Genomic DNA, 13,975 nt, shown 5'->3' with positions numbered 1-13,975 from the left:
AGTTGTTTTAAAATGCATATTTTGTTTGATTCCTAATCCTTATTTGGGCTTTTTTCCAGGGTGGGGGTTGGGGTGGAGTTATCTTCTACCTCCGCTGTCAGAAGCTTTATCTGTTTGGCCACTATGAGAAAAGGACGTTGGACTAGATGAGCTCTAGTTGTTGTTCTCTAGTGGCAGGATATAAATCTAGAATGTACATAGCTAAGACAGTAAAAGTATGAGACTCTCAATCTCAAGGTTGTGGGTTCGAGCCTCAAGTTGGACAGAAAGATTCCTTCCCAACTCTATGATTCTATGTGCCTCGATTGTCGTTTTGCTGTGGCACCACACTGACCTAAGCCATGGCTTGGCTTAGTGTAGCTGCAGAGAACATTTTCCAAGCTCAAGGGCTGCATTTCATCCTGGACAATCTTCCAAGGCCACATGGCTGCGATGGGGCCAGAGGCAAAAGAGAGATTTCACTGAGATTTGACAAAGCAAGTGGGAGGGATGCTCTGTGTGTGAGAACCCCACGGTTCAAAATAATGTTGCACACCACCCCAGTCTCCGAGCACTGCAAGATTCTAGGGGTTCCAGGCACTCACAAGGGGTTTGTGATTCCTTTTGCAAATGTGGGGCAGCAGAGACTGTGGTGTTTTTATGATAGATGGTTTGTTTACACATACATACACATATCTTTTGATGGAGGGGCTCACAGCATTAACATCCCAAAAGGGTCTGTCTCCCATAGCCACAACCTTGGATTCTAGCAGAAATCCAACAGTGCTCTCCGGCCCTCTGCTTACTCCTTTTTCTGCTTCTAGCTCACAGCACAGCAAACTGCCCTCAAACTCAGGGTTGGTCCTTCTCACTATGTAAGAGCTGGAGGAGAGCACCCACCCATTTTGCATCTGGCACAGAGACCCATTTCCTTTGTTCTCTTAGTGGCCTGTCACCTGGGCAATCAGATGAACACTGGAGGGGGGGGGCTGAAGCAGCTAGCCTGATTTATGAAACTTTTAACACTTGCTGGATCCACAGATTAGAATTGTCTGACCTGCAGCTTAACACCCCATGCCTTGATTAAATTATAACACTTGCCAGATCCAGGGATTAAAGGAGTATGGCACCCACAAACTCATAACAATAGATTCGGGTGCTGAGTTGTAGCACAAATTATGCCCTTCTTTTGAGTCAAGCTACACAGGGTCCAGAATCAAAGGCACCACTTTTCACAGATGTGTTGTTGCAACATTGCAAAGATTGGGAAATGATGGTTTTGCTGGGTTTGGGGGGGGGAGCCTCAGGCCCAGGGGCTCCAATGTCTCCTTCTGGGCCCCAGTATCTTTCAATGTCTCCTTCCGGGCCCCTTTAGGATTCTTCTCAGGTCATGCCCCCTTACTGGCCTTGCTATGCACCCTCCTGGAGAGCTGTTGCCTGGCCTGGAACATGTTCTTGAAAACTCTAATGTTAACCCTTGCTTGCATAGGTGGAGGATGGAGAGGGGCATCTGTGAGTGTGTGAACTAGCCTGCTTTGCAAAGGTAAAAAATTAGCATTTGTTGCTCTGTCCACTTTGGCCTTGACCAGCACTAGCATGCTCCCCCAGGAAGCTTGTCCGGAAGGGAATTGGTTTTTTGGTGTTTTTTTAAAAGGTACCAGCAGGACAGCAGCAGGAGAGAGAGAGAGAGAGGATAGATGAGAAGGAAGAAAATAATAGAAAAAGAAGTTAGTTGTAGCTACATATGGCAACTCCCACCAAGTGCCATATGTGGGGGAACAGTTAATTCTTCTAACAAGAGGTGGGGATGCGAGAAGTGGAAATGCTGTTTTGCAGCCTAATGTGACTGTCACTGAGGCAGAATTGCTTCTGAATATCCCTTGATTTCTGCGCCACAGCAGGGGCTTGATAGAATACCAAAGCAGATGCCTGGATTTTATCTAGCCATCAGAAGTGGATGATTTTGACATAATGTGGAATGGTGAAATGTCAATTGTGGCATTCCAGCATCCCCCCCAAGGCCCGCTTTGCCCTCCACTGAGTCATGCTCGCAGTCCCTATCAATCAAGCGTAAATGGTTATTATTTATTGGATCTATACCCTTCCATTTACTCGGCAGCAAACAAGGATGCAACTTGAAAACAAAGCAAAAACATGCTGGAACGGTTAAGGCATTCTAAACAAAAGCAATTGCATTTTTAAAAAAAACCTACAGGAGCTACAGCGGAAAACATTCCTCCATCCCGTGGTCATGGGGTTGCCAGGACCAGCGTTCTGCAGCCACCAAATGCCTTGGGAAACCCATGATTTGATTTTTTTAAGGTAATAATGCTGGAGATGGCCACATCTCACTGATGACCCAGCACCTCGTGGAATGCCAAAGCTTAGCCACGCACTGGCAGACCGTGAAGATAAATCCGACAGGGTTTTGCTGAGAGACGAAACAGGGAAGGTTGACAAGGAGCAGGCAGGTTGGGAGAAACTGCTTCTGAGCTGCGTTTGGCTGGTGGTGCTGGGTGCTTATCAATAAATCAGCATGCAGAAGGTTTTAACACATCCCCAGAAGAAAAGACAAGCCCACTGGGTGTGGCTTGTTGGGCCAGCCACTGACTGCATACAGACTATACCAACAAATTCTGGAAACTGTAGTTTACCCCTCACAGAGCTACAATTCCCAGCACCTTTAACTATAGTTCCCCAGGATTCTTTCAGGGAGGGGGTTTGTTCTGGGTGTGCTTCAAAGGTATGGTGTGTACACAGCAGTCTTCTGGCCTAACCTTATGAGTGTAAAATGGATGGTGGGAAGCAACCATTGATGCCACTTTTGAGCTCCTAGGCAGGAAAGCGGGATATAAATATAGAGATATATAAATGCTTGTGCACGCTCAGGTGTACTCTTTTCTTGGCTATCCCTGGCCTTACATGCCTTGGAGAAAGCTAGACCCCTGGATGTCAGAAAATCCTAAAATTTTAGAGTTGGAAAGGACCACAAGGGTCGTCAAATCCTTTGCCCAGTTTGGGGTTTGAACCCATGTCCCTGGGATTAAGAGTCTCATGCTCTCTCGCTCTCACTCTCTCTCTGTGTGTCAGGCAAGGAAGCACCCTACCTCTTCTTGAAATCCCTGTTTCTTGGGATACCCTTAGTACTTATCAGTGGCGTAGCGTGGGGGTGCGGGGGGGGGCAGCCGCACCGGGCGCAACATCTGGGGGTTAGGGTTAGGGGGCGCAAATCCACGGGTTAGGGGGCGCAAATTACTTGCCTTGCCCCGGGTGCTGACAACCCACGCTACGCCATTGGTACTTATAATGGACCTGATATGACAGTCTTGGAGCAACCTCTATCTGCCTCTCTGGCTGTCCTACCTCACAGGGCTGTTGTAAGGGCAAAATGTTAGCGTGAAAGCCAGGCATGCCACCATAAGCTCCTGACAGGAAAGGATGACATGTACAGACAGACACAAAGGCACCGCCCCCCCCCCCATCAAACCCTTATTTCCAGCAAGTAAAACTCTGGGCAAAGGGTAGGAAGAAGAACTGCATCTCAGCAGTGGAGCTGCTTTCCAGGTCTAATCCCCGCTGGCATCTCCACGCAGCACTGGGAAATGAGTCCGTGCCTGACACCCTGGACAGCCGCTGCCATTCAGGGTAGGCAATACTGAGCCACACAGCTGCCCATGTTCCTGGAATCATAGAATTGTAGAGTTGGGAGGGTCCCCTGAAGGTCGTCAACTCCAACCCTCTGCAGTGCAGGAATCTCAACAAAATCATAATAGAACCCATATCCCGGCTCCCCGCAGGGTTCGTCAAGCTCTGACAGACCCTTGTGGAGAAGGAACCATTTGCGTCCTACTACTAACAGTCCAGTGTGTGTGTGCGCGCGCGCGCGCGCGAGCGCGCGCCTTCGCTCTACTGCCTGCAGGAAAGAAGGCACTCTGCGCACGCCCCGACGCTCTTTGCTCCCGCCCCGAGTTTTGAAGCGACGCTGAAGGAGGCGCGAGGAAGGGGGCGGGTGAGTGCGCGCAGGCTTCGGCAGCGGGCAGCTGGCTTTCCTTCTCCTCCTCCTCCTCCCCTCCGCACCTCGGGGACTCCCGGCTCGGCTGGGGGTGGTGCTCCCGAGTCCCGACCCTGCCTGCCTTGCCGCCGCCGCCGCCGCCGCCTGCCACTTCCCCTTCCTTGCGCCGCCCGCCTGCGATCCAGCTCCGGGTCAGAGCGCGGCGCCTCCCCGGCCCTCCGTCTGCTGCACCCAGCGGCGGCGATTGCTGCCAACATGGGACGTTCGCGGAGCAGAGCCTGAGCAGCCGGGTGAGTGCTTGGCCGCCCCCTCCTTCTTCTCCAACTTTTCCTCCGATCCCCCCTTCCTCCTAAGCCCCTCCATTCATGGGCTCGGCGTCGCCCCACCGCCGCGTTCGCCTCGCCTTTCCTGCGCCCCCTCTTCTCCATAGCAGGGGCGCCCATACTTTGCGCGCCTCAGCAAGCCCCTTCTGCGCCCCCGCCATCTCCGCTTGCAGATACCCAGATGTCTGCCTGCGCCCTTCAAGTCTCTTATCCACCTTCCCCTTGCTTCTCATCAGCTGGTCTCTTCTGAGATCTGTCCCTCCGTTGGGAGGCTTACTTTCCCCTCTCTGGCCGGTGAGTGCTTGGTCTTTTTGGCCGGGAGAGCTTCAGCTCTTTCCTGCCCGGACCTACATACGAGGGTCAGTTGTCCCCATGCTTCCCCCTCCAGGCTTCTAACTTCCTGTGCCCTCCTTCCTTCTCCCTCACTAGGGTCTCTTGCCTCGTCTACTTGCCTTCCCTCCCCGCTTTATTACACCGCTTTCTACCCTGCAGCGGGCAAGAGCACGGGGCACTTCGCACGGGGACTTTACAGAGCAGGAACAGGAGCAGGTCCCTGCCCAGATGAGCTTACAAGGCTAAAATTGGACACATGGGAAACAGCAGTGGAGGCACCGCTAAGCAGGAGCACAGTATGGGGCTATTTCAATTGCACATGCTTTGGGAGAGTTACAGGCTTGCATGGGACTGCCTTGGTCTCTAACACTTCTTTCTCGCAGTGGGGGATGTGAAAGACCACCAGAGAACCCCACTTTGCCACACCCAAACCAACACCCCCAGTGAAACATCCCCTACCCATTGCATCCACAGATGTCTGCCTTTTCTGTCCATTCTGGCATGTGCTGAGTGTTTGCGTTTTCTGTGTCTGACTTCTTATGATCCACACCTCCCAGGTGTATGTGGCTTTTCTGCATGAAACTGCCATAGAGGTGGGGAAAATTTATGGCCCTCCAGATGTTGCTGGACTAAAAACTCTACAAGAGCAATACTGGGGGGGGGGGTTGCTGACTGACAGCCAGGGCAACCCCTGGACTGATTGTACATAGGAAGGCAGGCGGGGGGGGGTACCTGGGGGCCAAATGAGCTTGGTGGACAATGGATCAGCCTGCATCGAAAGGCTGAAAATTCGAGAAACTGGGATAAATGTGTTTCTTCCAAACCAACGTCTGATAGACTCATAATTTGTGTGAGTGTTTTCTCAGAGAAGATTATACAGTATATGAAAGGCTGTCTGTATTCCACAACAGCCCATATTTTGGAGTTGGGAACAATTCACTTACCTGAATTTCCTTTAAAAAAACAAAAACAACCCCCCCCAAACCCAGCCAAGTTTCTAGCTTTTAAGAATACCTAGAAAATTCTATTTTATATACATGTTGCGGGTGTGTGTGTTAAGTGCAGTGCACACCTAGCCTGGTTGTTTGTTGTTGGCATCGGTCTGTCTCAGGAGATAATGGAGGAGTGCGCCTTTGGGGGTGAGGTCAATCTGTTGGGAGGTTGCAGTGCCTGCTGTGATTGTAGAGACCAATACGGGAGAGACATGTTTTGTTGCAGCTGGGGCAGATGAAGGCATCTAGTTCTGCTACTGCATAGAAGCAAAATGCTGAAAGGGAGCTTTCAGGAAAGATCTGTGAGCAGAATATTGTACTCCTGCTGGTTACTGGTGGGTTGTTCCTGAAAAATAAAATCCACAAGACATGGACAGTCATGACACAGTGGCTTTTGTGTGAAGACCTATACACTAGCCATAGGTAGGTTGACTTCAGTCTTGCTTCTCCATCATTCATGGGCCACCTGTGAGTTTTAAAGCAGGAATGGTTCCTCAGGATCTCTGAACAGTTAAGGCAGAGCTCAATGTCGGTACCAACACCTGACCAATGAGGAATTTGTCAGTAAATGGCAGAAAACCATGGCTAAAAAAGCCACCTCTATTGGTCTGTCACACCCCCCCCAACTGTATTACCTGGGTTATGAAGGCACCCAAAAGACGTAAAGCAAAGATTATGGGATAATGCACACAGTGACTTGCAATCTCGATCACACACAGTCTGTAGTCTGCTGGCAGTAGGAGTACAATATGGGCATGTCTTTAAGTTAACATCTTACATTAAAAACCTGACAGTACCAAACTATCGAAGGTTTTTCACCAAAGCCAGACTAAATGTCTTTCCTTCTGCAGTGTTGGATGGCAGGTTGAGAGGAGTTCCTCACCAGGACAGACTTTGCTCGTGTGCTCAAGACATCGATTCCATAAAACATATTTTGTTGCACTGTGCAAAATATAAGCAAGCCAAGGCTGAACTGATAATACCCTTGCTGGTACCTTTCCCAGGAAAATCAGAGGCTCACTATGTCAGGTTTCTATTGGAAGACTGGACAAATGTTAGAACATTAGCTGTGGCAAAGTTTTTATCGGTGGTTGCAAGAACCAATGATCCCTATATTCTGTACAAATTGCTTGTTTAACCTGGAGGTAGGCTGTATGAATTGTGTATTGCTTTGTAACGATTTGTTGGGTCTCTGGACTGTAATAAAGATTGTTGTTGTTGTTGCTTTTTAAAACAAACAAACAAACAGGAATGCAAGAAGAGCCCTCCTGGATCAGACCAAAGGGGGCCCCATCTAGGCAGGTGGGAGCTTGGTGGGGTATTTAACATTTGTATGTTTTAAAGTCTAGTTGTGAGTTCTTTTTGATTCTATAATTTTATGTTTTGTAAACCACTTTGAGGGTGTGTGTGTTTTTACACAAGGAAACGGTGTATAAACACTATGAAATGAATGAATGAATGAATGAATGAATGAATGAATGAATAACGCCATTTGCATCTTCTCTGACCATTGGCTAAGCCAGCTGGGGATTATGGGGGTTGTAGTCCAAGAACTCCTTGGGGGTTAAAGAACACTGACCATTATAATGGACAGCCAAAACAGTGCCCTCTAGATATTGTTGGATCCCAGGCCTGATCAGCCCCAAACAACATATCCAATGGTCAGGACACCACCATGTTGACTGACTCTGGTTGGCTGACTGGCCCCCAACCTTTAGAGTCTCCGACAGAGGGAAGAGGAGGCCAGGGATTGAACCTGGGATCTTCTGCATGCAAGACAGGTGCTCTACTACTGAGCTACAACCCCTCCTCTAAATAAAGTGTTCATGTCAACACTGAAATGCAGCAGCAAAAAGAGGGCAAATGCTATTTTAGGCTGCATCAACAGAAGTCTAGCATTCAGATGAAGGGAAATTATAGTAGCACTTGGCTATAGTACCACTTCTGCCTTGGTCAGACCACACCTGGAATACTGTGTCCAGTTCTGGCTGCACAATTTAAGAAGGATGTTGACGAACTGGAAGTTGTGCAGAGGAAGGCAACCAAGATGATAAAGGGTCTGGAAACCAAGGCTGATGAGGAAAGGATGAAGGAGCTGGGTATGTTTAGTCTGGAGAAGAGGAGACTGGGGAGATATGATAGCCATTGTCAAGTATGTCAAGGGCCGTTACATGGAAGACGGAACAAGCTTGTTTTCTCCTGTTCCATAGAGTAGGACCTGAACCAATGGCTTTAAGTTACAAGAAAGGAGATTCTGACTAAACATCAGGAAGAACTTTATGACGGTAAGAGCTGTTCTGCATTGGAACGATCTCCCTCGGGAGGTTGCAGACTCTCCTTCCTTGGGGGTTTTTAAGCAGAGGTTGGATGGCCTTCTGTCTTGAATGCTCTAGTTGAGATTTCTGCATTGCAGTGGGGTTGGACTAGTAGATGATCGTTTGGGGTTTCTTCCAACCCTAAGATTCTGTCATTCTATGTGAGCGAACAGCTGCCTGTTCCTGCTCCACAACTGCTCACATGGATGAAAGCATTTATGGCTGAAAAGTCACACAGAGAGGGAGAGAGAACACGCAGGCATTTTTATAGAAGCATAGGGTGCACTTCAACCTAAGCATCTCTAAAGGGTCACCTGCAGCTATTATTATTTAAATGAATTTATGTAGCCACTTGGGATGCGGGTGGCACTGTGGGTTAAACCATAGAGCCTAAGGCTTGCTGATCAGAAGGTTGGCGGTTCGAATCCCTGCGACGGGGTGAGCTCCTGTTGCTCAGTCCCTGCTCCTGCCAACCTAGCAGTTCGAAAGCACATCAAAGTGCAAGTAGATAAATAGGTACCGCTCTGGCAAGAAGGTAAACAGAGTTTCTGTGCATTGCTCTGGTTTGCCAGAAGCGGCTTAGTCCTGCTGGCCACATGACCCGGAAGCTGTACACCGGCTCCCTCGGCCAATAAACCAAGATGAGCACAGCAACCCCAGAGTTGGTCATGACTGGACCTAATGGTCAGGGGTACCTTTACCTTTATGTAGCCACTTATTGATACATAATCCTTACGTGACTTACAGCAGAACAATGTTTAGAAGCACAACATGGAGTAGTTCAAAATCATCAATGGGCATCAAAAGACAGTGGGGAGGAGGAGCACTTTCTTTATGTAGGGCCTTTGTTGAACTTACTGAAATTACCTGAATCTAATGCTCACCTTTTTTGGCCAAATTACGTTGTGAAAATTAAGGTTTGCATTAGATTTGATGGTACATTAGACTCGAGTAAATACGGTAGGTTCCAGCAGATGCTCTCAGCATCCTTAGAGGGGAGAAACATAGGAATAGCTCATATGGCATGTTGTTGTTGTTGAGTCGTTTAGTCGTGTCCGACTCTTCCTGATCCCATGGACCAGAGCATGCCAGGCACTCCTGTCTTCCACTGCCTCCCGCAGTTTGGTCAAACTCACGCTGGTAGCTTCGAGAACACTGTCCAATCATCTTGTCCTCTGTCGTCCCCTTCTCCTTGTGCCCTCCATCTTTCCCAACATCAGGGTCTTTTCCAGGGAGTCTTCTCTTCTCATGAGGTGGCCAAAGTATTGGAGGCTCAGCTTCAGGATCTGTCCTTCCAGTGAGCACTCAGGGCTGGTTTCTTTCAGAATGGATCGGTTTGATCTTTTTGCAGTCCATGGGACTATGGATGAAATCAGGATATCATGCACTTTCCGTTGTTTTGCCCTTTATATATGATGCCGAGAGAAAAATTATTCTCTCCTATTTTTTCTTGGTTTTCAGATCGACACACCCCCCCCGTCCCAGAAGTGATAGTTGAGCTCTTAGCCAATAAATATATGCAAATTACAACACCTGGTAGCCAAATTTGCTCTGGGAGCTAAGAAGCTTTGCTCCAGTTATGTTAATGCATTGAAATTTTAAACTTTTATGCTATAAACTCTTACAGACTTCAGTTGTGTGATTTTGCCTTGCTTTTGCCCTTTGTCATTCATTGTGAAGGCCTCGGCTATATACAGTCAACTGGCATAATAGAGGCAACATAAAATAAAATTTAAAAGCCTGGGTGAATGGAATGAAAATATGTTTGCCTGTTGTTTCTGAGAAGGTATCAGGTGAGGAGGGTTCTGCTACCAAAAAAGTCCCTTTCCTGGGGAAGACTCTCTGTTTGAAATCCTGGCGATCCGCCGTCACTTGGCAACATGGAGCTCGGAAGACCAAGGCAGCTTCCTGTAGCCCTAAACAGCTGGAGCAGGCCCCCTGAAAGTGGTCTTTAACATTTTGGGATTCCAGATGTTGGACTACAATTCCCGCCCGTCAGCTTTAACTGTTAGCCATGCTGACTGGGGTTTGTGGGATATGTAGTTCAGCAAAACCAGGAGGGGTGGGTGATACCCAGCTAACTCATTAACATCCTTGGCATCAAGGGATATATAAACCAAACCCACTGATTTCAGGGGGTCTTGTCTGAGCGTGACCAACACTGACCATCACCTGACTACAACCATACATAAGAGTCTACAAGGGTCTTACAGTCATCTTCAGAAATCTAGCTCTTCGACAGACTCACTGGGGAGATCAGAGTGGCTGGCTAACAGGCGCAGGGCTTTTTGGGTGGTGGCCCCATCCACATTTCCTGAATTCTCTTCCCATGAAGCTCTGTCCTGCCCTCTCCTCCCTCCTTTGAAAGGGTGCTGGGAGATACTTTTCTGTCCCTCAAGGCCTCTTATGCTAGGGAATTTCCCCTTCCCTAGCATGTTTGGAGGGTAGAAGGTTTGCTGTTGCACTGTATTTAATGGACACAACTAACTTAGGTCCGGTAACTTCACTGGATCTACTCTGAGTAGGACTCAATTGAATAAAGCCTGTGGTCTTTACTTGTATTTAAAATCGGGTGGGGTTTTTGTTTGTTTGGCATGAGCTGCTTTTGTGGGATGGTAATAACAGTACAGGCAACAACCTTTTTACGCTTGTCCGACATGTGCATGACTATGCGCATGTGCATCACCACAACCCAGAAGTGACTGGCAGAGCAGGGTAGGGGGCATAGCAGGGTGTAAGGAGCTCATGCATGCTCCACTGACATGCATGGGCGGGGCTGGGAATGTCCTCCCCACAGAAAATGGTCGTTATCTGTAATAAAAATAAATAAAGCCAATTGCACCCTCCCCTCCAAGACTATCCCCACGTAGCTCAGGCCACGAGGAAAGCCATGCATAGGGAGCAAGACACTAGGAGATACATGGCCCAAAATTCCCTGCAGCTTCATTAACTCCAGATGTTTAAAGGGAGCCAAATTGTGGGTGAAAGGGAGAGGCGCATTGGCGCAAAATTACCCACAACCCAGCACACACTTCAGTATGATTTCATTGCCCACTTTGCAGTCGGCTGTGCAGATAGGCTGAAAATAAACTTGCCCCCTCCCCTCCCGATTCAAATTATAGTTTGGAGCCTGAGGGCGCGGTTGGAGAAACGCTTGCCTGCCTTGTGGTCTCAGTGTGGCCACCAAGGAGAGCCTTCATGAAAACCAAAGACACAGAGGCAACTGGCAGTTCTCAAGGGGTACAGCTGCAAAATTGCTGGCATGGGGAGCGAGATGTTCCTTCCTCCCTGCCCTGCACACATCTAGTATTGCACAAACCACTGAGACTTTTGTCACGAGGCAGGACGTGCTCACTGGCAAAAGAATTTTTTTTCTAAAAAACTAACCTGTTGCTTTTAAAGAATTCATTGATTGGTAAACTCTGCGTAATTTTTTCATGTAGCTCAAAACAGACATTCGGAAGGAAGGAGGTAGCGGGATTTAATACACTATGGCTTCTGACCTACTCCAAGTAGACCCTTTGAAATTAATGGACCTAAGTAAGTCGCAATCATTCATTCCAATGGGTCTACTCTGAATAGGACTAGCATTGGATACAACTCGTTTTTTGTTTTATTTAAAAAAGACACATGATGGCATTTAGCACGCTTGCCCTCACAGCACCCCTGCAGTGTGGGCCAGTGTTCAGACCATGTGTCTTTATTTGCTTAAAATGAAAGATCAGCACGAAACAGCCAAATGACCTGCGCCAAACATCATCAACAACAAAATGTATCTGGTACTGTTGTACGGATGGGAAGCTGAGGCTGAAGGCAAATGCTTGTCCACCATGGACTCTGAGCTCAGGGCAGAATGGTGGGTAGCTGAAGCTAGAGAAAGACTAGGGTCACATTAGCCAGGATTCTCTTAAGGGCATACTGCAGTGAGGTCGTTACCCCCTGGCATCTCTGCACAGAAACCCTGGGAACTGGAGTGAAAGCCCAGTTCTCTTTTAGACCAGCAATGTGATGCTTATGGTTCCAGTCTTTTTCGGAAGGCAGGAAGCAGTAATGCAGTTAAGCACTTTCAAACTCTGGACTTAATGTTCTTGTGGAACACGCCCACCTGTAGGTGACATCTCCCCTCTTTGCCTTATTTAAAATGTGCTATGCCAGCCCTAGCTGCATTTAGGGGGCCCTCAGGCTCATTGTCCTGAGTGCGGTCCTGGCAGCACCAAGGGAGAACCTAGGAGCTGCATTTTACCAGAGCAGGCAATTTGCCCATCTACTATGTATTTCCTGCACTGACTGGCAGCTGCTGCCAAGGGTCAAGCAGAGGCATAATATCTTCTGCTTCCATTTTCTTTTTAAACTGGAGATGCCAGGGATTGAATCTCAGATCTTCTGAGTGCAAAGCAGTGGGTCAAATAATTCTAGCCTCCTTTTTCTATATATTTTTAAAGCTTTTCTACCCCACTTGCCTGCTGAGGTGTTCTGGAGAACTTGAAAGCTTGGCACATTTTTATGAGTTTTAAAATGTATTTTTTGATTATATCTTGATAGCTTCGTCTCATTCATTTAATATGGCTGCAAAGTGGGAGCTTGGATGACTGACCTGATGTTCCTTTCTCTCTCTCTCTCTCTTTTTCCGGCCACAGTTGTTTGATGCACACGATCTATACACGGGAGACAATTTCCCCCAGGTACTGAATACCCTTGCAGCTATAAACAAAGCTACAGAAGGTAAGAAGAAGGGGGGAAAGAGTTGAATTGAATGAAATGTTTGCTGTGGTGATGGACTGATAAAATTAAATACACTATTGAAGTCGTACAACTGGTTAAAAAAAAATTAAACTGAGAATCCAACAAAACATTTCTCCTAACCTGCACTGAAGTCAGATAATTTTTTAAAAAATTTTTGCAACCTCCTGTGTAATATGGGAAGAAACATTCCTGAAGCAAAACAGTTCCAAATCTGCAGAAGATCTTCCTAGCAGGGTTCTTCATAGGGAGAGAATCAGTCCCTCAATGTGCACTCATTGTACAAGTTACAAAGCAAAAGAACCTGATCAAGATACTCTGTTGCTGCAGCTACACACAGAAAATGACATTCGTTGACCAGGATATTATTAAATCATCTGTTTATCAATGCAGAGAGTAGCACATGAATGCTCTCCTTGATTTGGAGACAGTCAGTTTATGCATGTATGAAGCTCTAACAATTCCATAATTTAGGATATTATTAAGGAGTAGTGGAGAACAAAATTCATCAGCTGCACTTCTCAGATACTGTATATCTAAGCCTTTCTATCTCTGTGATAATAAGAGAATTTGGCCTTCTTTCAACTGTCAGTTGTCCACACACCCAAAAGAGTTTTCTCCATATGCCTTTTCGGCTGAATGTCTCTACCAGAAGCATCTCCCAGCCCCCATCATTGCAGCATTTGCACTTCCCCATTGGCAGTTTCAGTGCGAGATCCAATTTCGGTTCATCAGGTGCAAAGCAGGCAATGTCCCTTGTGCCTTTAAAGAGGTGTGGCCAGTTTGCTGAAGCAGCCTGTCAGTGAAGAAGTGAGAAAGCACAGCATCTTTTTCCTCTACAGCACAACTGCTTCATGTACAACTGAGTTCTTTCTTTTGTTGTGAAGAAGCAGGAGCAATCAGAACACGCACACACAAACATCCTCCTGCAATGGTACAGTGTTGGAGAAGCTGCGCCACCTAATTGTTGAGTATATAAATTGGCTTTTGCACCAATCCAACGAGGAGAATATATTTCTTTTATTATTGTACCCCTATATTAAATTTTATAGTCCTATTCTCCCCCCCCCCCCTTTAACCAAACTCTCATGACCTGGACCGTTAAGCAGGGCAAATCCCATATCTGAATGCTAGGAAACAAACCTTACACTTAAACAGCTCAGGACCACAATACTCAAGGACCGCCTCTCCCCATATGAACTGACCTGCACCCAGGGATCATCACCTGAGGCGCTTCTTCATGTGCCTCTTCCATGAGAGGTCTGTAGGGTGGCAACATGA

General features: G+C 47.5%; 1 protein-coding gene across 2 annotated transcripts in view; it reads left to right on the top strand.

Annotated features, from left to right (window-relative positions):
- The window catches only part of ARHGEF6 (Rac/Cdc42 guanine nucleotide exchange factor 6), an 81,023-nt gene that overhangs the window by 13,780 nt on the left and 53,268 nt on the right, over nt 1-13,975 (top strand). Inside the window, exons 1-2 of one of the 2 annotated variants that reach the window (XM_083486403.1) lie at nt 3,875-4,281; nt 12,592-12,676. Coding sequence is in view for 1 of the 2 variants with exons in the window: in XM_083486402.1 (XP_083342528.1) it covers nt 12,592-12,676 (85 nt within the window). In the remaining variant the exon portion in view is untranslated. Of the gene's footprint in view, nt 1-3,874; nt 4,282-12,591; nt 12,677-13,975 lie in introns of those variants that run through there. The other variant, XM_083486402.1, reaches the window with a different exon arrangement.

This window comes from Podarcis liolepis (genome assembly GCF_965112155.1).
Source record: "Podarcis liolepis genome assembly, chromosome: Z".
Classification (NCBI taxonomy): domain Eukaryota; kingdom Metazoa; phylum Chordata; class Lepidosauria; order Squamata; family Lacertidae; genus Podarcis; species Podarcis liolepis.
The sequence above is the reverse complement of the archived record's forward strand: the minus strand, read 5'-3'. Positions and strand labels throughout refer to the sequence as shown.